The sequence below is a fragment of the Falco punctatus genome (assembly GCF_963210335.1).
Source record: "Falco punctatus genome assembly, contig: scaffold_76, whole genome shotgun sequence".
NCBI lineage: Eukaryota > Metazoa > Chordata > Aves > Falconiformes > Falconidae > Falco > Falco punctatus.
In genome coordinates, this window is record NW_027660277.1 from 350,286 (window position 1) to 374,637 (window position 24,352).

Sequence of the window (24,352 nt, forward strand, 5' to 3'; positions counted from 1 at the left end):
TGGGATGCTCCTCTGTAGGGGGGAAGGTGGGTGGTAGTGAACGTCAGGATTCAGAGAGGAGCAGCAGCATCCACTTCCCATAGATTGCTCAAGGAGTTTGTTTCTGGGAGAGGCCAGCATCAGGGGAGTGGGGCTTCCCAGCTTAAGTGGGATTGGCACGGCGTCCACGCTTCTATTTGTGGATCGCTTCTTCCTCCAGGAAATGCAAAATACGAGAAGGTCCTCAAAGAGGCCAAAGAGAAGATGGCAAAGGACAGCCAGAGAGCTGAAGCAGTTGCTCTGGGGGAGGCTGCAGCCGCGGAGCCACCCAGGGACGACGCGGACACCGCGGTGAGAAGCCCCATTTGGCATGTGCCACCCTGCCCCTGTGTCACTCGAGCCCTGGGCACCCCGCAGCAGGCTTCCTGGGGCCCTGCTGGCACTTGGGACCTCCCTGCCCGCACCTGGCCACGACCATGTGTCAGCTCAGCGCTGCCCCAGGGCTGCCCAGCTCTGGCTGTTGTCCCTCCAGCAGATGCACCAGCTCCCCGACTGCCTCAGGGAGAGCTCCTGAAGGCCGTGCTCAAGTGACTGAGTTCCCGGCACTTTGAAGGAGCTGCGGGTCGTGTCTGAGGGGTTTGTTGCTCACGACCCAGCTTACCAGCAGCAGCCTGACTGCGCCCTGGGGCTGTGCTGTCAGCGGTCATCTCCAAGAGGCATCAGCTTTCTCGTGGCTCCCTTTCCAAGAGAGCTGCTGTCCAAGCTGCTCTGGCACTGGTTGGGGGCAGGCAAATACTCGGAGCTCTGGAAGGTTCCTGGCCTGCCTGTCTGTTTGTCTGGCCAGATCAGCTTTTATGACAGTGACTGGGCAGGCGAAGGTGCTGGAGTCTGTTTCCCTTGAGATCAGGTCTTGACTAAGGGAGCAGGAGGTGTCACAGACGCTGAGCAGCGAGGCAGAGGGACTCCATCGCCCCTCTCAACAAGATCAGGGTGGGATCCTCTCTCAGAGACAAGCCTGTGCCTTGGGCAGGACCTTTGCTAACCAGCCGCTCTCTTTCCTTGCCTCAGTGGGACACGCAGCTGCAGTTGCAGGTGGAGCAGTTGCTGATAGAGGAACATGCCCTGGAGCAGCAGAAAGCTCTCAGCTCCGGCCCCCCAGAGGAAGCGGCCTTTGACCAGCGTGCTCGTCGGAGGCTTCTCAAGTTAGTAGAGACTCCAGGTGCCCCGAGGGTGACACCCAGCAGTGCACCCCTGCTCCCGAGAGCTCCTGGTGTCTGCAGAGCTGGCAGTAGCTGGGCACTGCAGAAAGGGTCTGACCCTGGTAGCTTTGACGTGCTCCTTGTGAGCAGCCGAGTGTCCTCACTTCATAGTGCCACCCTGGGGTGCTCAGCTCCCCACAGATGCTGGGTTGTGCTCTTAGTGCTGAGGGGGTCCAGTGCAGACCATTCAGCCCCTCCAGACAGCACAGACACCGTCCCTGCTGACCAGCTCTGAAAGAGGCAACTCAAAGCTGGCATCTTTGTTCCAACTAACAGGCCACGCTAAGCAAAGCCAGCAGGGAATCGCACGGGCTGAGAAACCCTAAAGCAGGGGGTGTAGATGCTGGTGGGACCGTAGGGCTTGCCTGGGTGACTTGGTCCTTCCCTCTGCTCCTTCCTGATGAGGCAGGGGCACGGTAGGCTCCAGTTCAGGAAGAAAATGCTCTGCAAAACAGACCACTTATGCGCTTTCCCGAGTGGGATTGCTCTGGAGAAGGAGCTGCCCTTGAACGCTGTCGGTGCCGATTCCTGCCTTTCCCGGGGCTGCTCTGGGGACAGACCTGGCTGCAGAGCGGGGAAGATTGCCTGTGCAGGCAAATCTCATTGCAAGGTCCTGAAGCGATTTCAGGCTTGGGCTGTACACCAGGTTAGCAGTTCCACTGAGGCCAGTGGAGGTCTGGTGGACTTAGCCACAGTGGCTCTTTGTAGCCGAGGAGCTGCGACCAGTTAAACACAATTTTGTGTTGAGGTCCCAATGGTAGCTGATAAAACCTAGGACCTGCACCCTCCATGACTTAACTGAAGTGTTACTACCAGGTGGTCAGGCCTTGGCTTTCACAGGCTTGAGCTGGGTTTTTACAGCAGCAAATACCCACTTTATTTGTGTCTTCTGTCCACCTGGAGATGTAGCCGGGCTGTGGTTTAAGGAATGTCTCTCTTCCTTTCAGAGTTCAGCTGCCTGAGTACATCCTGGACTTTGGCTGTGTCATTCCTGGTACCCTCCGCACGCACCTTGTGAAGATCACCAACCCCGGGCGGTTGCCTGTGTCCTTCCTCGCTGATAGACGTGCCTTGTGTGGCACAGGTAACCAGTGCTGGAGGGACTTCCCGTGGGCTTGACAGATGAGCTTAAGTCACTGGGTGTGTGGGGGCGTGTTGCGTGCCTGTTTGTACAGCTTTTTTCTTCCTGACTGCCCCCTGCTCGGTGCTTTAGAGCCTGAATTCTCCTGGCCAGCAGTGCCCAGAGACCTGGTCTGCCTGGGACTGCCCTGACACCTCATTTCAGGGACTAGGTGGGCTGATCACCTTGGTCACCTCTCATCATCTTCTGCTTTTGGCTACCATGAGTGACAGCCGAGGTTTTGTGCTCTCTGTGGGCTCGTGTTGCAAACGGACGGGACCCTTTGTGGTTTGGAAGTGCTTTGTTTAGACTTCATGATGTCATAGCCCTTCAGTTGAGCCTTTATTGAGAAAAGAGCCTGTGAGATCCTCTGGTGTATCAAAACAGGCTTCCACGACAGGCCCTGAGGCAAGGCTGTGTCCCATCAAACGGTGACTTGCTGTGTCTGAGGGGTGGTCAGGTGTCTTCTCTAAGTTGTTGTCCAGGGAACACCGCAGCATGGGGGAATCTTCGTTGGAAATTCTCCTTCGGGGAGGTCTGTGCATCCTTCTCTGAGATGCCCAAGGAAGGAATTGCTGAAGCTCAGCCTGATGGGTTTCATTTTTACCATGTGGACCTTGGATTCTGGCTGCGAAAACGCTTTCTCCTTGGGCGGTGACAAGGGAGAAAGAGCAGCAGGCTTCTCCGGGGTACAAGGGGGTCTTTCGCAGAGCTGCCAGCCAGGACGCCCGCGTGGCCTTAACGTGCTTGTGACACACAAGCGACATGAGATGTATCTCAGCTGCTTTATTTTCATCTGTTCAAGGTTTCAGTGTGGATCTGGACCATGTGAAGTGCCTGCCCTGCTGCAAGACTAAGACCTTCAGAGTGCGCTTTGACCCACAAAGCGCCAACCTGCCACTGGGAGAGGTGGACGTGCTCCTGCCCATCAAGGTACCACCTTTTGGGGCAGGCAGCAGGCTGGACACAGCAGCAGATGTCACCTGGTCTCTCAGCTGGATGTTCTGTCCTTCACTAGGTAGCAGGTGGCCCCACGTTCCATGTCCGCCTCCGTGCCGACGTGACTGTGCCGTCCCTCTGCCTCTCCAGGGACAGGCTGGAGTTCTCCGCTGTCCAGTGTGGGCAGTGTCGGGAAGAAACTGTCCAGCTCCACAATCAGCTCCAGGTCCCCTGTCAATGGTTCGTCACCGTGCACGAGCCTGTTAAGGTAAAGCACAGACAAGGTGTGACACGTAACTTCTTGGTTGGGTTTTCTTTGCCTCTCTTGCCCTTTCTGCCCCCGTGGCTGCCTGGGCGCTTGGGCTACAGCTCGGCTGAGGAAGCTTCTGAGGGTACGGGGCAAGGCTGCTTCGCCTGGACCTGTTCGTTAGCTGATGCTTCACTTCTCTGCCATCTTCACCCATTCCTCCTCCTCTGAGGACAGCGCCTCCCCATCTGCCTGCCCTGCCTACACATCTTTGCTCCCGTTTATGGTGCCACCAGGTTATGGTGGCCACGTCTGGTTTGGACGTGGGTGCTCTTCGCACCGTGGCAGTATCTCAGAGCACGGCAGGAACCAAGAGTCTGTCCCCACAAAGGCCACCTCACACGCCTGGTTTCTGTGCCCAGGTGGACAAATGCTTGTCAGCGAGCATGCGTCGGAAGCTGCTGCAGGAGTTGGAAGCCAAGCCCCGTGTCTTTGAGGCACTGCCCTCGGCCGGAACCCTCGCTCCCGGACAGCGATGCAACATGCGAGTCAGGTTTTCACCCGTGGAAGAGGTGAGATTGGCAGGTGTCACCCCGCGGAGGTCTGGCAGGGCAGTGTGGAAATGAGAGCCCAGCGCAGGGGATGAGGTCTGGCCTCCGCATGGAGCTTTCTGCCAGCCCCGTACCCGCTGTGCCCCAGTTTCCCCTGTAGCGCGCACTTCTGAGAAGCGCTTTGGAATCCCCACAGGGAGTTGCACAGGGAGCATCCAGGCTCGGCGGTGTGGCTCCCTCTCGGCACATGGAGGAGATCCACCTGTCTCCCCTCACCTTCCACCTCGTGTGGGCATATCTGCAGGCTGCAACGCCCCGGCGCAGAGCAGCTGGCATGCTCGCGGGGGACAACCCTGGAAGGGCCAACCTGGGCTAATCCTGCTGCCGGTACCAGCAGACAAAACAGCCGCCAGACACCTTCCTGGGCACGGCGGGACTGTCACCTGTAGCGGTACACTGCCAGCAGTCCCTGTGGCTCTGGCCCAACCTGCCTGCGTGTTCCCACGCGGTCTGGGAGTCAGCTTAAGCGATGGAGCATTCCCAAAGGCAGTTTGCATGTGGCCACAGTGACTTGGAAGCTGGCAGTGTGTGACAGCATGGACACAAGTGCTTCCATGCCTGGGAACAGTCCCAGGGACGGTATAATTGCTAGTAGGGATGCAACCAGCTTGTGTTGGGCTTTGGCCAGAGCCAAACGCTGAGCAGAGAAGATGACCCTTATTTCTAGCCAGCGAGAGCTCATCTGCCTCTTGCGTGGCTGGTGTTTGCCTGATGCAGCAGTGCCACAGCTGTGTCTGGGCAGCGTAACCCCGAGGACCTTTCTCATGAGCGCTGCGCTCCCTCGTGACTGGGTGAAAACGTGTGGCAGACTGTTTCAGATCTGACACCAAACAGCCAGTTACACCTCACCCAGGATCCATCCCAGTTACCTGGAGCCAGCATGCAGGTGCTGCAGCCTCTGCTATAATTAAATACCTGTTTTCCATTCACCTTAGAGGTACCGATGACACCGCTGACCTTGGGGCAAGGGTTGAATTCCAGGCCCTTGTCACCTGGGACTTAGCGCAGGACCTTTCTGTGCTTCTCTCTTTTCAGAAGTCCTACAGAAGGAGGCTGAAGATTAACATTTGCCAGAGCAGCCAGCACCTCCAGCTGCAGGTCTCGGGACAAGGTCTGGAGCCGCAGCTGGAGTTCAGCCCCCCAGTGCTTGAGCTGGGACCGGTGCTGCCATACAGCCATGGGGCGGAGGGGACAGTGGTGGTGAAGAACCCGTGCGAGTTTCCCATCGAGTTTTACTCGCTGGAGTTTGACCAGCAGTACCTTGAGGAGGAGCAGGTGAGCGGGAAGGTCTGGTCCCCGTGTGCGTGCTGCCGTAGCTTCACAGTGCTGTGGTGGCATTCCCGGGCTTGCGCCAGGGAGATGGAGGCAGTCCCCAGGGCACAGCCTGGTGGCACTTGAGGGGCAGCCAGCCCTGCTGCCAGGCCGAGGGGGGTGCTTGGGTAGTCCGTGCTGGGAGGAAGGCATGAGGGAGAAGACTGGTTGGCTGGGCAGTGTGTTCGTGTGGTCAAGAAACCCCTCCTGTATGTGGTTTCTTGTCCCTCCGCACACAGGTCCTGCGCATGCTGAAAGACTACGACAGCCGCAACACCTTGTTGCTGCCTCTGCGTGGCCTGGGTGAGAAGCTGCCCCCAGAGGTGCTGGAGTACTCTCAGGACCAGAAGGGGCTGCAGGATGATCAAGCAAAGCCCAAGACTGGGGACCCAGCGGACCAGGACAAGGGTGAGGGTTTGGCATGGTCTGTCCTGAGTGTGGACACAGCAGGGAGTCCAGGCTGCGTACCCTGAGTTCTCCATGACCTCATTCTCCACGGAAAGCCCGTGCTTTTAGCAGCCGCCTGTTCCCCAGCTTGGTGGAGGAATTGCTAGGTGAAAACCTGTGGCTTGTAAGACGCATCCTCTCGCAGCTCTGAGTGCAGCTAAAGCAAGCTCATATCTTACTGCCACACACTGGGGAAATCATCAGGGTGTCCCCTTGTGTCCCTCAGCCACAAAGAGCAGGCTCAGATGAGTTCTTCAGCCTGTAGGACCAAGTCTAATATAACGAGCTGGTTTAGATTTGTTCCTTCGCGGCAACACAAGCACAAGCTCAGAATACCCCTGGGCAGGCTCCTCGGTGCCTTGGGAGTCTCCCTCCTTAGGAGAGTTTTGCTTTTGCTTGTGGCCCTGCAAAGTGGGAATGGCCAAGAGCAGGTTGCCATTCCTTCCCCACGTCCTTCCTCCTCGGCCAGCTCTGAAGGTGCCTGGCACCTGTCAGATGGGGGCAGAAAGCACTCCGCTGGGGTTGTTGGCAGCACCTCACCCCGTAGCTCGGTCGTTCCCCCCTCCCTTTTCGATGAAAGCCAGTCCAACAGGGTGAATTCAGAATCTGAATGTGGGGAAGAGGAGGAGGAAGGTGTTAAGGAAAGACGCGGGACGGGTGGTAACCCGAAGCTCTTCACCTATTTTGTCTGTTGTGGCAAAAGGGCCCCAGCGGTGGACTTCAGTGCCACCTCCATTGCTTCACTGCAGCCTGGTGCCATCTCCCTCGGGACTGTTCCCAATGCCCAGTTGCACCTGTCACCCCCCTTAGGCACCAGGACCCGGGACCAAACTCCCATGAGGACCGTGGGGAGGGTTCATGGAAGATGTGGCCCAGGCCTCCTGGGTGTTGCCAGATGCTCTTTCCTCCTCCTGCCACCCCACTTACTGTGCTCTGAACAGGCCCCTTCGCCAGCAGCTGGATCTGCGCGAGCCTCGAGGACGGGCACGATGAGATCTGAGCTGTGACATTGCTTGCAGCAGTCTCCTCTCCCAGGGTCTGAGGGGATGGGGAGGGCGATCAGGGTCCCAGGGAGGCAGGAGGCTGACTTTTCTACCTGGTTCTACACAGCAGAGCACCAGCAGAGCACCAGCAGCAGCAAGGAGGCTGCAGGAGAGCTGGCCGACAGCCCTGTCCGTAGGGCCATCGCCCGCCACCTGGGCATCGATATCTCTGCCGAACGGCGCACAGGCGGAAGCCGCAGAGGGATCGTCATCATCGTCCATGGGGCACCTCGGACAGGTGCGTGAGCTGTTGGCTGCAAGGAGAGCGGGAAGCAGGAGAGACTTATCCTGGTGGGCCGTGGTGCTTGGTCGGCCAGTTGAAGCGAAGCGAGGCAAGCCACAGCTCTGCTGGTCCGTGAAACGGTCCCAGGCCTCTGCCTAGCTGGTGCCAGTGGTGTGGCTCATCTTGTGTCCCTATAGCTAGGCTCTTGTCCCCCCAGATGGGGTGGCCATGTCGCTCTTGCTGCATGGGACCACATTGCCTGGTGCCCGTGTTTCCTCATGGGAGCAGCCCCTAGCCCATGCTGACCCCCAGACTGCGCCCAGCTGGCACCCACCAGCACAGGGTAGCGAACGGTGGTGGTGGGCCAGGGCTCGAAACAATGTCCTGGCCCAGGGCTGAGGTCACACCACAAGGGACAAAGTCCTGGGCTGAACCGGAGGTGGAGGCGATCCACCTGGCTCTGGAGTTCAGCGCTTCTGACCGTGCTGAAGCTGCCTCCCTCGTGGTGTCCCCTAAAGGGACATGTGCTTTCTGAACGTCCTTGAAACCTGCAAAGCCTCTGGGGGGGCTTTCCAGAGCCTGTCGCTGAGAATGCTTCACCTGCAAATGTCACCAAGCCGCCTTCCTCTCTCTCTCAAGGAAAGACAGCGGCAGCGGTCGCCCTGTCCAAATATTACGGCGCTGCCTGCTTGTCCATCGACGCCGTGGTGACAGAAGCCATCTCTGACGGGAGCAGCGCGGCAGGGCTCCGTGCCCGGGAGCTGTGCATCAGGGCTGCCGCTGAGCAGAGCCACAAGGAGACAGAGGATGAGGGTAAGGAGGAACACTGGGCGCAGAGCGGCGCTTTGGAAACCCACCACGGCCACCTGCTTCTGCTTGCTCCAGAGGAGTTTGGCAGCCCTTGGGTCTCTTGGGGAGCACGGGTGCAAGCGTGTAGAAATGCAGAGCCATTTCATAACACAGCTCGGGTGAATAAGAAGCTCTGTTTTGAGGGGTCAGACAAAGGCATTTTTACTGCCTCTGGGCTTCTTGACACACGTTCCTTTTTCTGGGAGTGGTGAAGCACACCCGTACCTTTCTCAGAGCTTTATAAACACATTTTCTCCGAGCTGAATCCAGCTTGCTCCCTGTGGCCATCAGGCAGAACTGCTGCCCGCTTGAACAAGGAATAACCCTCCGAAGTGGCTCATTAAGCTCTAGGTGACTGACTGTGAGTGTGGCTTCACAGACATGAGAGGAAGGGAAGAATAACCTCTTGGAGGAGTTTTGGATGAGACGCACTGCAGATGAGCTCTTTTTCTCTGGAAATGTATTTTTTTTTCCCCCTATACTGACACTGTCAGGTTGCGGAGCTGGCACGTGCTGTGCTGTGCTCCATGTGAGACTGGAGACTTTGGGGAAACTTTCTTGGGCAGTTGTTGCCCTGAGCTCTGCAGGGTGAGGCCAGACGCTGGCCTTGGCAGGGGACGTTTTACATTGCTCAGCTTTGAACCTGGGTGGTTGGGAGCTGGTGGAAGGGAAGAGGCTCTGGGTGCCAGGTGGGGTTATCCCAGGCAGAGGGTTTAGCTTCCATGGAGATGGGTGATGCTGCTGGGGCAGGGCTGCCCGTTACAGTCTCCACGGGAGAAGGCAGGATGGGTGCAAGGTAGGAAAATGATGGTGCTGGGGGACGAATCTTTGGCTTGATCCATAGGGGAGCTGCTGTGCAAAGTGTTACCTGTGTGCATGTTTATTAAGGAGGGACACGGGGCTGTGCACGACAAACTCTCTGGCCTTTCCGTCCTCTCTCAGCTTTATCGTGCTAGTAAGGGAAGCAGGGCAGGAGCTGCTTCTGGAGAGCAGCGCTGCTAGTGCCCAGCAGGCTGGGGGACAAGTGCTGTGTCCCTGCCAGGGGTGGAAGGTGCCTGCTTGCTCCCCGCAGCACCCATCGCCAGCCCCGCTGAGCCGTCTGTCCCCTCTGCAGGTCACAATGCAGATGTGTCTCTCAGCGTGCAGTGCCGCGCCAAGGCCGGGCACAGCTCAGCGCTGCGCCAGTCCAGCTCTGAGGAGGACGGCAGCCTGCAGTCCCCGAGTTCCCAAAGGCCGGTGAGCACTGCAGCAAGCAAGAGGAAGCCGCATGGCCGTGCATCCCAATCCCGGGAACAGCATCGAAGGGATTCGACAAGCTGCCAGGTGAAGCGTGATCTGCGCTGGGTAATGCCTGGGTCCTTTCTGTTGCATCTGAGAAGCGAAGGGGCTGCTTAGAGTGGGGGCTGGTGTGTGGGTGTGTGGTGCAGAGCGCCAGCTGGGCATGCTTGGGGTGGGAACAAACCCCTGTGCTCTGGCAGAAATCTCGACTGGGCCTCAACAGTTTGTTGGCAAAGCGCAGTCCTGGCTAATGTGGCCGCAGGCAGTGGGCAAAGCTGCGGGATGCTGTGCCGGGGGCTTGCAAGCCACGGGATGTGTCCTCCAGGGTTGTCCCCTGGAGCTGCTGGCCTGCAGGGTTGGTTCGAGCCTCCCGCTAGTGGGAAACCCTGGCTGCAAGCCCAGCAGTTGGAACTGTTCAGGGGTTACCCAAGTGGTTTGGTTTACTTGTGGCGTTCAACATTGCAGGGCTCCTCCATTTCTCATCTCCACCCTCCCCTTCCCTGCGTCCCTGCGCAGCGATGGCTGAGCATCGGTGGCAGCACAGAGGGAGGGCTGGGCTGTCTGAGCTGCGTGCTGCCCGAGGACTTGCTGGTGGCCATCCTCTCCGAAAGGCTCCAGGTACGTGGGGTGGGGTGGGGTGGGGGCAGATGCTGCGTTCCTGCTCCGCAGAGACAGGCAGCGAGGCAGTTTGGAGAGGAGGTCTGTATCTGCTCTCGGAGGAGCCCCGAGCTGCACGCAGGGATCCTTGGGGGAAGCTGCAGATGCCCCAAGGTGGCAGAACGTGGGGAAAGATCAGAGCTTGTCTGGGCCGATGCGCTGGACACAACGATGGCTGGTGTCCTTTGACATCTGCTGACAGTGGACATTTACTGACTGGCTGAGAGCCCCGTGTGTGCCACAGCTGGCTAGAAAAGCTGTTCCTTTTCAACTTTATTCGCAGCTGAGTGACTGCTACCAGGGCGTGGTGTTTGATGGCCTGGAAACCCTCTTTGCGCACAACATGGCATCTGCTCTCCTCTGCCTGCTCAAAGCTGTTGGAAATCGGCCTCACATCTATGTCGTGAACCTGTTCCAGGATTATGTGTCCTTTAAAGCCAGGGAGACAGCTGCAAAAGAGCAGGAAGGTGAGACTTTTCATCTCCGCACCTCTCAAATCTTCCCTGTCAAGCACTCAGCCTTATCTGTGTGTATCTGGGTTACCAGCAGGGCTTGTAAGAAGTGGTCTTATTAATCCTTCCACCTTCTGCCTGGGTGTAGCCAGCGCTCAGCTCACAGTTGCTTAAAATGCAGCAGAGCAGAGCTGAGGCTGTGAAGACTTCCCTTGGTCTCTACCGTGAAAGCCTGGGCACAAGTGCCAGCTGTTGTGGCTCAGGACCGAAGCAGCAGCAGCAGCTGCCCGCCACGCTGGTGCGCAGGAGCCAGGCAAGGCGCGGGAACTCGCCGTGAACTGTTGATAGTTCAGGGGCTGATCTGAATTTTGGAGCAGGGCTGTGAGCTCCCCAGCACCTCCTGGCAGGATGATCGGCTGGCTCGGGACACAGCTGTGAATCCTGGCAGCTCACCCCCAACAGCAAGCTCTGCTAATGGTTTCTCCTCTGGCCTTGGCTGAAGGACGGGAGCAGGAAGAAGCTGCCCGCAGGGAGAGAGAACGTCTCTGGGAGATGGACGAGGATGAGTATGATGCCCTCACTGCGGAGCAGAAAATTCAGCTTCATAACCAGATACGCCAAGTCCAGCGCGAGAGGAGGCAGAGGTCTGTGCGCCTGTAACTCCCCAGGAGGGTGCCCCTGCAGGGTTTTCCTGCTCCGGAGACCTCGGTTGAGCTCAGAGGGGTCACGGAGCGAAGGCCTGAAAGGGTCTGCTCCAGGCGGGCAGTTCCACCCCCAGGTTCCCAGCAGAGGAAGGCCCTTCCTCCCGGGAGAGAACATCTTCTCTCCAGCTGAGCAGGGAGCCCGCGGGTTTAGACGGTGGCTGCCGGCACCTGGGCTCTGGGCTTGCCTGGCCGCTGCTCCTTAGAAGTGTCTCTAAGTTAATTACGTTGATTCTCATCTTCACCCCCCTTCTTCCCCACACCAGAGGGGTTGTGGTGTGGCTTGGTGTGAGGCACAGCCGTGCTGGCTTGGTTTAGATCCCAGTCCTGCCGTAGGGGAAGTCCTTGCTGATCTCCCAGGTTTTTCCTTCCTGAGCGACACCGGCCATAGAAGCCGGTGGCTCTTGGGCTCACCCTCAGCTGCAGCAGCAGGTCAGCCTGGGAGAAGCTCTGATCCAGCAAAGCAGCCCAGGAGGGGAGGCCGCAGGGGTTGAGGAGGATGCACAGGCTAAGTCCGAAACTGGGAGGGGGACCCGCTTAAAGCGAGCGTGTGTTTCCGCACTTCGTTCAGCCCAGGCTGCCCTTATGAAGCAAGGCTGAGGTTTGGCTGGCCCTGGAGGTCCCCTCCCACCTCTCCTCACTTGGGATATTCCCAGCCTCCTCAGGCTGAGGGAGGTCCACAGAGATGGCCTAACGGTTCTGCCTGGCCTCAGGGTCAGGGAATGAAGTGCAGGACCAGCTGGGATGGCGGCAAGCCCAGACTTCTGGTGGTGACTCTCGGGCGTGTTTTCTGTTTGGCTTGCTGAAGGGAGATGGAGCAGCTAGCTCGAGAGCTTGAGGAAAAGCGTCGGCAGGAGCTGGAACGCTTGAAGGAGGAAGAGCTGAAGAATTCTGAGCAGGGGAAGAGAAAGACTGGAAAAGACCAAGAGAATGCTTTGAGGAGGGAAAGCCGGCCTGGTGTCAAGCAGGTGCGTGGTTGTTTACAGAGATGACTGAAAGCCCTGGGGACCTTCCTACGGAGCTGCGCCGTGCCTCAGGGAGCCCCACGCAGTGCTGGGGACGAGCACCTGGCAGGAGCAACATGTGGGGCTGCGCTGGGAAACAACCACCGGGGTCTGATCGTGCTGCTGCTGCACCGGGGTGTCTTCCCATGGGTTTGCTGCTAGAGCTGCTCTACTAAGATCATGCTGCCTTTGAGTCCTGGCTTCATGTAACTCCACATATTGACTACTGAAGCCCTAGGTAGTTTTAGTCCAGCGTTTCTTCCCACTCTGCCTGTGACTTACACCTGTGAGCCATGATCTGTCTGGGATGTGGGGTCTTTTCCTACATGTCTGGCAGGAGATGCCCCCAGGCCTTAGGTATTCATTAGCAGGCAGACTTTGCAAAGAAGCAGGCAGACTTTGCAAAGAATCAGCCAGCCACAGGGATGCTCAGCGCACCAGAAATGAACCCAGAGGACTGCACGGGAGTAAGGAGGTGTCTTAAGTTCTCTGCTTGGTTTGGGAACCTGTTCTGTTCCTCAGCTGGTTTGCAGGACCGCTCATCAGTCTGACACTGAAGAGTTTGGTTTGTTGAGCTAAACTGGGTACCAGCTATGTTCTGAACTGGGATTTGTAGGGTGCCTAGCACAGGTCTCGAGCGAGGTTTGGGGTGCTATTGTAAAGATCATTGCTGCCCTACAGCACCTGAGTCAGTGCTTTGAAATGCTCCCTGCTTTTTTTGCTCTTCCTGCCCAGGGCATGAACAGTCCCACCAGCAACACCAACACATCCAACAGCCAGAGGTCGGAGGTCACCAAGGGGGTGGTCAAGACACGATCTGTAAGGAAGCGCCTGGGCTCTGTTGCACGCTGCACAAAGGAAGATGAGCAAAAGCAGAGCAAGGTCACCCTGATGGATGCCCACCTGGCAGCGGCTGCACACCCCACAGACCTGGAAGAGGGGGAAACAAAAAATGAGGCCCAGAGTGACAGCGAGAACTTGGCCCTGAGGTTTAATATCTACGAGACGTCGCAGAAGGATGTTGCGCGTATTTTGGCATCCTGGGACAGGGTTCAGGGTATCCTGCTATTCCCCCTGAACCACGAGGATGCACGGCGCCCAGCAGAAGAGCAGCCCCAGCACGCATCCAGCCCCAGGAGCTGGAGGGACAGAGAGAAGGAGCATCAGGAGAGGCTGGAGAAAGAGCATCTGGCAAAACTGAAGGCTCTTGAGGATGCCAGAATACCTCAGCTGGAAGGGGAAGGTGCAAAAGGGTCAGCCAGAGGCCAGGGTGTCGGGGTGCCCTGCTTGGACATCCAGGTGCTGGGCTCAGAAGATATGACTAGGAAGATCCTGGAGAGCAGCGAGCTGCCAGCGGCAGAGCAGGTAGAGCCCTGTGAGGCTCGGAGGCTGAGCCTACCGTGCTCCTGGGCCCCGGTCCAGGCCACCGATGATGTTCCACAACGGCTCCGCAGCAGCCCCATGGCTGGGGAGGTTCTCACCATCCCTCAGGTGGGTGGGAAGCAGGAGTGCTCTCTGTACAAGCATCCCGTCTGTTGAGAGAATTTCCCAGCCTGGAAATCATTGCAAATGGTCCCAGGGCAGGGCAGCTCAGGTTTCCTTCAGCTGAGTCACTCCAGGGAGAGGTTTCTCTCGAGGTCCCACTTGTAGGTCCTGGCACTGCTCTGGAGCCTGCCCACTCCACTGGGCATGAAGAAGCGCTGTGCCCCATATAAATAAAGCCCCACCACATTGCCGAAAGCTCCGTGCCTTTAAGGAGTGAGTGTGAGGATGAAGGTGACAGGGGTACAAACAGGGTTTTCTCTTACGCTTTAGGTCCTGGATAGCCTTGGACTGGGTCCCTCCGGGCTTCCCATTCCCCCTACTGCTTTCTACTCCGTGATCCACTACCCGGCAGAGCGGATGGCCCCTGCAGCAGGAGAAGCCCTCAAGCACTTTGTCTTTGTTGTGCCAGAAGGCGCCACTGCAGAAGAAGACAAGAATGCTGCCGTAAGTCTCGTGGATGCCCCCGTTGTGCCTGAAGTGAAGGTGCCAGGGCAGGGGGGTGGGTGGGGAAGGATCACTGTGATGTCTGTAAGATGAGAATAACGGTTTAAAAAAACCCCTCAAGCCCTCGCCTTGCCTTGAGGTCCTGGGCAAGGAGAGTGTTGTAGGCAAAACTAAACCTGATGAGGAAGACCAAGTCCCTGGGCAGATGTGGTTGTTTATTTAGTGCTTCCCCTAATTGTTAACAAACCCACAGCTTGCTTTCCCGGAGGGGGATGTCTCGGGGCAGGTCTCACCTCTCTGTTTTCTCCCTCCCCTTGTGGCTCAGACCGCAGAGGAGCAGGTCGCCCCTGTGAGGAGCCAGTCGAGCGAGGAGAAAGCTGCGGGCAGCTGGGAGGCTGCGAGAGAGAAGCAGAGCTCCAGTCAGGGCAGGAGATGTCTCCAGGGGCTGGACAGGGAAGGACCCGTATCTTCTCCTGGGGCGCACCAAAGCGGCGAGGACACGGTCCCATCCCCGCCGAGACATGTCAGGTGAGCTGAGGGCTGAGGAGATCCTTCTGCTTCGCGGCCACCCTGTCAAGTGAGGTCTGTCATCCCCAGCTCCTCAGGGCCCCTCTGTTGGTGCCTCCGTGGGATGGCGAGTCCACAACCCTCCTCCTCGTCTTGTTTGCTCATTAGCCGTGTCTGAAGCCCTCTCTTTAACTGCCAGGCTGAGCAGCTGCCGGTGGATAGTGCCTGCCCGCGGCGAGGTGGAACTGAAGGTCCACTTCAGCTCCACGGTGCTGGGCCAGTTTGAGCAGACGCTGCGTTTCGAGATCCTGGGGACAAAGCGACTGTACCAGCTGCCCTGCAGGGGCACCTGCCTGTACCCCACCATCAGCCAAGACCCACGGTAAGGCTTGCCCCTGGGAGCCTCCCACGCTGCTCCCCCCTGGGCTCAGAGCCAGGGCTGCCCCTTGTACCCCGGTGACCTTCTGGCTCGGGCAGAGCGTGCTGCCTGAGCCGCCCAGCATCTTGTCCCATGCCTGGAGCTGGGAGTACTGGTACCGCGGCCACCAGTAAGGGTTACGGCTTTCTGACCAGGTTTTCTACTTGGAGCATCTCACAGCTCTTCATTCCCTGTTTTCTCTGCCCAGGCTGGTGTTTCCCCACCAAAGGAAGAGCAAGGGAGACGATGACATTGTCTTCAAGCAGTATGTCACGGAGACGGGTGTCTTCCACTTTGGACCGCTGCTGTGTGGGAAGTCAAGAGACTGGTACGTGCTCCCCGCCCTGAGCGAGCATCCTGATGTGCTGCCTGCACAGCATGGGACGTTGGGATGGCACCTCCAGGGCCTCGTGCTGTCACGGACACGTCTGGGGATGAGCCGTCCCAGAGGCACAATTCAGGGCAGGCCCAGGTGGAGACCTGCCTGGGAGATGCAGGGGGCTGAAGGGCCACAGATGTGTGAACTTGAGCAGATGATGGGCAAGTGAGTCCTGGAGGAGCAGGGGAGAGACGGAGCTGATCTTCCTCCCTGGTGGGTGCCTTGGTGGCCAGAGCCATGTGCTGCTTCCAGCCTGAAGGTCACTTGGAGCAGCTTGTGTCCCCCCGCCACATCTCAGCTTCGCCACCTACGAAATGAACTTTATGGTGTTTTTTAAAAGTGCTTTGAGCTCTACAGGTGGACTGAACAAGCAATTACTCTGCTGATGGTTTTGTAAAACATTCATCCGTTTGTAATATTAGTAAGGCCTTATGATTCGACCTGCGGATATGGGGGCGTGGGGGATCTGCAGAGGAATGAAAATGGAAATTCTGTTTCCCCGTCCTCAATGCTGGACAAAGTCTGCCTGAAAAAGTTGCCATTGTAGCTGCTGGCGCATTTCTATTTTTAACATAGCTTTTTTTTTCAATAGTAGAAATTAAGTTGTCCTCTTCATGGGAGCTCTGGAGAGCTGGTGGTATTTTGACAACCCAAGCAAATGAAATCAAAACAGTTCAAAAACCAAAAGAGGATCTTTAGTCAGGCTGCTGCATGGCCTTGGGTTTCTGTTTGTGCTTTTTAACCCTTTAACTCCCAAATCTGCTCCATACCCGAGGGAAGGGACGTTTTTTTTAAATTCAGCATTCCTCTTGGGAATGAATCCTCTCTATTTCCTTCCCTCAGGCTTTGAGCTAACCTATGAAATACAAGGCAATCTCGTGACTGTTTTGGAAGACAAAAGCTAAACTATTTTTAAAAGCTCTTTCCAAGAGCATTTCTTTCTACCCTGCAGGGAAGGAAACCCAACAAAGAAAGGGGGAGAACCCACGTGCCTGCAGTACCTCTGTTTTTCCAGGCATCTTTGAATTTCTAATTTGTAAAATGCTCTTTAAGTGGCCTGTGCATCATCACGTGTCTGGGCTGGAGGCACCAAGTACAGGGGTGGACATCAAAGTAACGCAAGGATGGAGACACATAGCATCCAGTGTGCCCCTGAAAATGATCCTTTTTCTTGGCCTGCTTGTTGGAACATGGTCTTGCAGTGCAGCCTCCCGCTGCCAGGACATGGCGCTTTCCTTGGTGTGGGATGAAGGCGACGGTCTCCTCTGCAGCCTTCTCCCCTTTTGCGGACAGGTACAAGGCACTGGACTATCCCAGCAACTGTGAGATGATAACCATCCTCAACGTCACCCCCTTGGAAGTAGAGGCTCATTTCTCCTTTGAGCGCGCTCTCAAGGCGGACACGTTCCTTGTAGAACCTCCCAGCATGAGGCTGAAACCGAACAGGTAGGGGACAGCAGGTAGGGCAGGCACTGGTGTAAGTGCCCAGGAGCCATTCCTCCTGCTCACTGAGTGCTCTTCTGTATTTCTTGTTTCGGGGACGGGGCTAGAAGCTGAGCATTTGGGCGTACCCCACTTCAGCTGGTCTGGTGGAAGACAAGCTCGTCTGCCGCATTAAGGAGAACCCAGAGCCGGTGGTCTTCCCCCTGTGCTGCCAGGGGGTGAAGGTGGAGCTGAGGGTCAGCCCCAAGCGCGTGCATTTCAACAGGCTGCTTCTGCACAGGTCAGTCATCCCGCGGCCCCTCTGCTGGGGACGGGTGCTGTCGGTGAGCTCCCCTTCAGCCTCTCTGGCTGGCTGCATGGCCCTTCAGGCTGGATGTTGGGCTGGCGTCCCTCTTTCTGCCAGCAGTTCCCGGTCTCTTGCTCACCGTTCCTTGCTGGCTTGGTTCTCTCAGGACAGCCGCAAGCTCTGTAGCCCCCCAGCAACGTGGTGCAATGGGCATCTTGATTCATTTGTATCTCGTCTGCTGGTTCGGAGAGCAGTGCAGTTGCTCCTCCTTATGTCCCTTCTGTTGGATACACCGTTAGCACCCAGCCCTTCCCCAGGACCTCACCTCTGAGACTTGTGACACAGAGAAAACACTTAACTAATGTTATGGATACTGTAAATACTGGATGTGTATAGATAAAGATATATATATAAACTAATGCATAGGGCTGCTCCAAGATGCATTCAGTTGCAAGGCCTATCCTGACCATCGAGCAGCTGGTGCAGGGTGTCTTTCTGCCTCTGCAGGGAGGACAGCAAGACCCTGGTCCTGCGAAACAGCACCCTGCTGCCTGTGGCCTGGCGGCTCTGTGGGCTGGAAAACCTGGGCGAGGACTTCTCCGTGTCACAACGCGAGGGCATCGTTGGTCCGCGCACGGAGTTTGACGTGCATCTGTATTTCAAGCCCACAAAGGCTCTCAACATTGAGAAGAAGATCCGACTGGAGGTGAGGGGGACTGTGCCCTCCCTGGCAGGGCAACGAGATCTTTGGGGTGGAGGCTGTGCTTGAAGGGTTCCCTGCAAAGAGGGGGACAAAGGATGAGCCTTCCCGAGGTTCCTTTCTACCCGCATCGCCGGGGGGGCAGGCCCTTAGCGGCAAGGAACTTGCTCTTATAGCTGAGCTTCAGGGGGCATGTGTGCTGCCGGGCCAGGAAGAGCTGCACCTGAGGGACACAAGGCTGCTGTGACCCCAACTTCTGCTGCCTCAGCCTGGGTTCACCAGAGCACATGGTGCATCCCTGAGCATCTGCGTCAGCCCAGACAACCAGGCGCTGTGTCCTGAGCCCGCGTTACAGCCACCTTGCCGCTGTGTGTGGTTGAATGCTGTTGTTTGGTTGTCCAGACCTCGGCGTGCTCCCTGCGCCCATGCTGGAGCCTGTCCGGGGCTCTTAACGGAGAGCAACAAGCTGTCACCCTGGGCTTTTGTTCCCCGTGTTTGGGGGCTGCACTTCAGTGAGGATGCTGGGTGATTGAAGGGGAGAGGGTTGACGGTCAATGCCACCTGCTCTGGGACACCTCACAATTCTTGAGATTGTTTTTCCATCGCTGTGTCTCCCCGGGTGCTTCCGCGGCAGCACTGCCTGCTGAAGGAGTGCCGAGCTGGGCTGGTAGGGCTTCTTACTGCAGCAGCATCTCGCTGGGTCAGCCCGTGAGATGAGCAGGTTGGGAGAGTTTGGGAATCCACAAGTGCTTGTCAAGCAGGGGAGGCCATGGTGGAAGCAGCCAGCAGAGACAAGGACTCGTATGTTGTCTACCAAAAGAATTTAAGAGAACGGTCTAAGCACTGTTCGTTTCTCGCTGCCTCAGGTTTCAGATGCAGAAAACATCCTGGGGATTGTCCAGACCGAAAATATCCTCATTTCTGCAGAGGGCTATGATGTTGCTCCAATCATCAACATTCCTAAAGGTCAGTGGATGCCCCAAAACAAAGCAGTCTGGGTGCGTTGCCTTGCCTTGGCAGGTGAGCAACCAAAGCGCTTGGGATGGGGTAGCATGCAAGCGTGGCCCGGTCACATAAAGCGCGTATCCTGCAAGTTGAGTGGAGTGAAGGGCTGTCAGGGCACAGCCAGCCTCGAGTCTCTCGCCCCTGAGCTTTGCAGTGTGCAGGTTGGTCTGGGGGCTTAGAAACCACAGCGATGTGAGCGAGCAATTGGCAGCTCCTGAGGGCTCAGCAGGGCACATAAAGTTGTTGGATCAGTGCTTGGAAGCAAGAAGACAGAAACCCAGCTCCTCACCTGCTAAACCCTGCAGATATTCTCCGAGTAAGAAGAGCAAGGGCAGCAAAGTAGCTAAAGAAAATTTCCAAGAACGGAAACTTCCTGAGAAGGGTTTTGGGCTGCCTGAGAACTCCCAGTGTCATAGAACAGTTTGGGTTGGAAAGGACCTCAAAGATTGTCTTGTCCCAACCCCCCTGCCATGGGCAGGAACACCTTCCACTAGTCCAGGTTGCCCCAAGCCCCGTCCAACCTGGCCTTGAGTGGGGCAGCCACAGCTGCTCCGGGCAGCCTCTGCCAGTGCCTCGCCACCCTCACAGTGAAGAATTTCTTCCCAACAGCTCATGTAAATCTCCCCTCCTCCAGTTCAAAGCCATTGCCCCCTGTCCTGTCACTACAGCCCCCCAGGAAACACCTGTCCCCACCTTTCTTATAAGCCCCATTTCAGTATTGAGAGGCCAATTGAAATTGGCCTGGAAGTGTTGAAATATCTGTCTTGTCACTTGGTGTGGTCTGTAGCAGCTCACTAATACTCCCCGTTTCTTGCCTGGCTCTGCGGGTTTTCTGCAGGTGCAGGTGGCACCGTGGATTTTGGAGTCCTGAAAGTCCTGGATGATGCGAAGCAAGTGCTGACTCTGAGGAACAAGGGGAAGTACGAGATTGCGTACAGGTGGGTCCAGCTGCCTGGTCTGTGAACGCGTGGTGCCACCATCTGCCCAGGCCTGCCTTCTCCTCCTGCCCATGGCTAGAACCGCTTCCCGTGCTGGCTGCCTCGTGGTCTGGTTAAATAAAAAGCCCGGGCTCCCTAATCTCAAAGACTTTAAGGGAGAATGCAGCCCCACACCAGAAGTCCTTCACAGCTGAGCAGGAACCAGAAGGAGAGGCCCTGAAATTGAAGCCACTCACTGCTGAGATCCATTGCCTTCCTCTGAGGGGCAGCTCCTTTCTCTTTATGACTCTTTAAAGGAGGGGATGAGAAAATTGGCTGTCGAGGTTAGTTTGCAACACTCATGATGGTCTGCACTCTCTCAAGATCTGAGATTCCCCAAGCAGAGCTGGACTCTTTCCCTTTTAATTTTTTTATGGTCTTATGTCAAGCCCTGGCTGTGCTGGTGGCACTTGTACTTTTAACTGCAGAGGTCTTTGTTCCTTCCCTTTCTCCCCAGTTTCCAGCTGAAAGCTGCAGGCACCACCATACCAGACCTGGCAAGCCACTTCACTATCCAGCCGCAGAAGGGCCTGCTGGCTGCCTCCGGGCGCCCTGTGCAGGTCCAGGTGTTCTTCCACCCCAAGACGGAAGTGAATATCGAGGACAAACCCATCCTGCACTACCAGGTGAGCTGCCCCAGCCAGGCAGCGGTGGCACAGCACGTCTTGGGAGCGTGAGCAGGACAGGTGCCTTCTGGAAGGAGGGCTTTAGCTGGGTAATTCTCGTAGGTGACAGCAATGTCTCAGAAAACATTTGTGATGCTTCCTAAGCGGAGCTGAAAGTCTGGCTCCGGAGGAGGCGTTGAAACAGGGAGGATGAGCTGATGGGGACCTGGGATGGGATCAGGGAACAGAGTCAGAGGCTGGCCTCTTTGCTGGTTTTACCAAGCCCTCCTCTGGCTGCAGGTGATGGAGCCCAGCATCTGCGGAGGAGGCGAGACCGTCGCCATCATCCCAGTGAGGGTGTCGGCGAAAGCTGTGTTCAGCAAGTACAGCATTCACCCCGCCTCGCTCATCAACTTCGGTGCCATGGTGAAGGGCAGCAGGAAAACCTGCACCTTCATGCTGGAGAACAAAGGCAGCCTTGACTTTAAATTCCTCATCTACCGAGCAGACCAGGACGCATCCCGATTGCAAGAGAAAAGGTGAGAGAAGACCTGCATCACCTGTCCTGCCTGAGGAGGCACGACAGCGTGGCTGGTGTGTGACAGGCAGCCCAGACACCTGGGTTATTGTCCAGTTCACGTCACCTGCTTGTGAACAGGGAGTGGAGAAGTGCCTCAGTGTCCCCGTGTGTCGGGCAAAGCTGGTGATACAGCTGAGCTGTCTGTAAGCTGCAGGAGGTGCCGCCGGGGCTGCGAGGGGCAGGGAGGCTTTCCTCTGTGGGGAGGGGAAGGTCAGCTTTGGCTTCAGAGGAAGGCAGGGTGGGGGCTCAGCATGATGGGTGTTTCTGCTTTCTGCTCTTAGTGGATGTCAAATGAAATCTGCCCACTCTGGCAAGAGTGAGAACTTACACCAAAGGACTTGCTCAGCCAAGAAAAGCAAGCGCTCGCTGCAGAAGGTTGCCAGCCCCTCCATGCAGGTGGGTGGCTCCCGCTCCCCAAGACACACTGCTGCGGGTGCTGGGGGAGGACGCTGATGGGGGCTCATCACCGTGGGGTGGGACATGGTCTGCACGATGGAGGTCCGTCATCTCCCAGCCACAAGCAGAGGCAGGAGCTGCTCAGTTGCACTGACAGTCCCGTGCTCTGGCTCAGACTTGGAGTTGTGGGGTCAAGAGAGAGGAGCAGGTCCCGTGTTTTGGTGGCTGCTAGCCAAAATAGGACTGTGAATACCACAGATGTGGGCACGTTCCTGTTTGAAGTCCCACTCCATAGATACCAGATGACCTTGTGTTTTCGTCTTCCCAGTCCCCTCCCTTCCCTCCCGTCACTTCTCACAGTTATTTCTGCTCTCCTGTTTTACCCCTGAGGCTGGAGGATCCCAGCTAGCACCTTCACCTTTTACACCCAAACTCCGTCCTCTGTGCCAGCCAGGATAGGCCTGCAGCTCCTCCTGGCTTGTCCCTCTCGTCCTGGGGCTGCCTCTGGGCCGTGGAGTCATCCCTCCCTGCCCTGGGACTGGGGGCTCGGCCTGGCTGGAGGTTGAGGAGCGGCGTACTCCTTGCTGGGGATGCTCAAGGCTGGGCTGCTGGACGTCAGCCTCTCCTGGGACTCTTTCTGCAGGCTCGCATCACTCTAGGCATGTTCACGGTGTACCCTGGCTTTGGTTCCATCCCTCCTGGGGGCCAGCAGATGATCACGGTGGATTGCTCTGCGGAATCACTGGGGACGTGCGAGGAGCACCTGCGCATCGATATCAGCGACAGAGACCCCCAGGACAATCCCCTCGGCATCCCCTATACCCTGCTGGCTGAGTCCTGCCTCCCAGGTACGCCCCGTCCACAGGTTCCCACAGCCAGACCTGCTGCTGGTCAGCACCTGAACTTATTGCTTGGTTAGAGAGGCGCCCTGACCTTGAAGCTAAACCCTAAAATCCTCAGAGGTTCCAGTTCTTTTCAAGTCAGCCAGCGGGGAGAGGCTGGGAGGGATGCATGGAAGGATAAAAGGAAAGCAATACTCCTTGACTGGGACTGAGCTCCATCCTCGCAGCCGACTCCCCGCCCAAGGCTGGGTTTTGCAGTGACCTGGGCAGAAAGGGTTTATCAAGCCTTCCGAGAGGCCAGCAGGGTCCCGAAAAATTCATCAGGAATTCAGCATTCAGCCCTCCCTCTGCTCTGCTCCGCAGCATTTGTGGTTGATGACATCGAGTCCATCTTTGAGGAGCATCGAATCTGCAGCAACGTCAACCTCTGCCAGACCCCGCAGACGGTGCGAGACAAGGGTGTGTATGTCAGAGATGAGAACAAGTTTATCTTCACCGACGTTCGGGTTGGGCACCGGGCCACAGCTCGCTTCGAGATCCACAATGTCAACAAAGTCCCCTGCAATGTGGTCCTTTCCATCAAACCCATCGCCGGTGAGGTAAGAACAAGAGGCCAAGGTGACCGTTGCTCTTTACAGGCTGCGCTGCCTTGTTCTCCAGACTCGTTGCTTCCTCTTGCCCGCCCTAGTCCAGCTCCGTGCAGGTCAGGCTACAGGGGGGAGCAGCAGTGCCAGGGTGGCAGTTCTGAATTTGGCACGTCTCGAGCAAGGCTTTGGCTCACCGCTCTGGCTGGGTCTTTGGTGGGAGACCCAAACCCTTCTGCACATCTCTTGGAAGCCCGCTCAGAGGGGGCCTTTACTGGCCTGACGTGCCTGGGCTCAAAGCAGACCATTCCCTCAGGCTCCCTGGCCTTTTCCTTCTCTTTAAAGGCCAGTTTGAGGTTAGTTGCGGGGTTTCCGTGCAGTGCCCCCCTCCCTTGTGTGCTGGGGTGGCTGCCCAGTGCTCAAAGCCAGCTTTTGCGCTCCTGGGCTCCCTGTGCAAGGTCAGCACCGCTTTGGAGTCACCCCTGCGATGGAAGGAGCCTGCCCAGGGCAAGCAGGAAGGGAGACACGCTGTCTGGGGCTGTTCCCGGTGACGCATATAAGAATAAGACTGCGTACGAAACACTGAAGGATGTTTCCTCCTAACACGGCTCTGTGGGTTCCCCCAAGTTTCACAGCCCCATCAGTGACATTTTCAAGGTGGATCCCGTTCGGATGTGCGTGCCCAGCTGCTCCCACGCCTTTGCTACGGTGACCTTCACTCCACAGATGATGCAGAGCTACCAGTGCACTTTTGAGGCTTCCCTCGATGTCCTGGCGAGGTAACTCCCCCTGTGAAATCTGGGCGGGGGGACCTGCCTGATGGCTGCCCCTCCTCTGGGAGGACCCCGACCTCTTGTTAACCCTGATGCTCTCGGTAGCCTTAGGCAGAGTGCTTAGCATTAGAGAATAGAGGAGGCGGTAACTACTAGACAGAGTAGAAAGAGAAGGGGTTATAGCTTAGCCTCTGCGAGTGACTGTGAAGACAGTGCAGCATTTGGTAGCCAGCTGGGAGTTAGTGAATCAGCAAGAAATGGAGATGTGCAACAGCTGAGCTGGGGCTTTCCAAGGACAAAGGTTTAGATGAAGCCGTTTCTGTGCCAGCCAGCCAGCGTGCATTATTTCCTCCTTGTTTCTGTTAAAATGAGATGATTGTATGTGATTACCTGGGGTATGTTAAGCTATTCTCTGTCAAAGGAGCGACTGGAGCCCTTCTAAAAGAGGAGCCGAGTTCCCCTGTCCTGGGACGTGTGTACCAGGGCTCTGACCGGCTCTTCCCCAGCCGTTTAGTGGCTGAGTCAGGACAAGTCAGCTTTCTGCTCTAGTACGCAATTCCTTTTTTAGCGTCCTTGGAAATAATCATTACTGATGGTGCCATTTATTTTTCCCTTCTTGCTTTTATACTATTTCCATGCTGCGCTCGTGCTTTTTGCATGTGTCTCATATCATCGCAGCCAGTGAATTTGCCATGTCTCACCTCTCGCCTCATTATTTACCTGCTGTGCTGCATGATTCGATTCAGTG

General features: G+C 56.9%; 2 protein-coding genes across 2 annotated transcripts in view; both read left to right on the forward strand.

Moving 5' to 3' along the window:
* LOC308057288 (hydrocephalus-inducing protein homolog) overlaps positions 1–24,352 on the forward strand; it is a 100,774-nt gene that overhangs the window by 71,572 nt on the left and 4,850 nt on the right. The window contains exons 23-46 of the mRNA XM_080411431.1: positions 1,048–1,181; positions 2,186–2,351; positions 5,706–5,874; positions 9,143–9,264; positions 9,424–9,924; positions 10,247–10,430; positions 10,918–11,059; positions 11,925–12,091; positions 12,698–13,485; positions 13,936–14,109; positions 14,435–14,637; positions 14,816–14,998; positions 15,243–15,362; positions 16,707–16,824; positions 16,964–17,136; positions 17,650–17,848; positions 18,709–18,808; positions 19,686–19,785; positions 20,282–20,450; positions 20,730–20,968; positions 21,291–21,459; positions 21,815–22,253; positions 22,611–22,846; positions 23,459–23,610. Of these exons, the coding sequence (XP_080267557.1) occupies positions 1,048–1,181; positions 2,186–2,351; positions 5,706–5,874; positions 9,143–9,264; positions 9,424–9,924; positions 10,247–10,430; positions 10,918–11,059; positions 11,925–12,091; positions 12,698–13,485; positions 13,936–14,109; positions 14,435–14,637; positions 14,816–14,998; positions 15,243–15,362; positions 16,707–16,824; positions 16,964–17,136; positions 17,650–17,848; positions 18,709–18,808; positions 19,686–19,785; positions 20,282–20,450; positions 20,730–20,968; positions 21,291–21,459; positions 21,815–22,253; positions 22,611–22,846; positions 23,459–23,610 (5,147 nt within the window). The remainder of the gene's footprint in view (positions 1–1,047; positions 1,182–2,185; positions 2,352–5,705; positions 5,875–9,142; positions 9,265–9,423; positions 9,925–10,246; positions 10,431–10,917; positions 11,060–11,924; positions 12,092–12,697; positions 13,486–13,935; positions 14,110–14,434; positions 14,638–14,815; positions 14,999–15,242; positions 15,363–16,706; positions 16,825–16,963; positions 17,137–17,649; positions 17,849–18,708; positions 18,809–19,685; positions 19,786–20,281; positions 20,451–20,729; positions 20,969–21,290; positions 21,460–21,814; positions 22,254–22,610; positions 22,847–23,458; positions 23,611–24,352) is intronic.
* On the forward strand, positions 3,065–5,722 carry LOC308057291 (hydrocephalus-inducing protein homolog). The gene is made up of 4 exons (XM_080411434.1): positions 3,065–3,291; positions 3,377–3,565; positions 3,967–4,116; positions 5,191–5,722. Exons 1-4 carry the CDS (start codon positions 3,124–3,126, stop codon positions 5,551–5,553), a joined length of 870 nt encoding a protein of 289 aa, XP_080267560.1. The 5' UTR covers positions 3,065–3,123; the 3' UTR covers positions 5,554–5,722.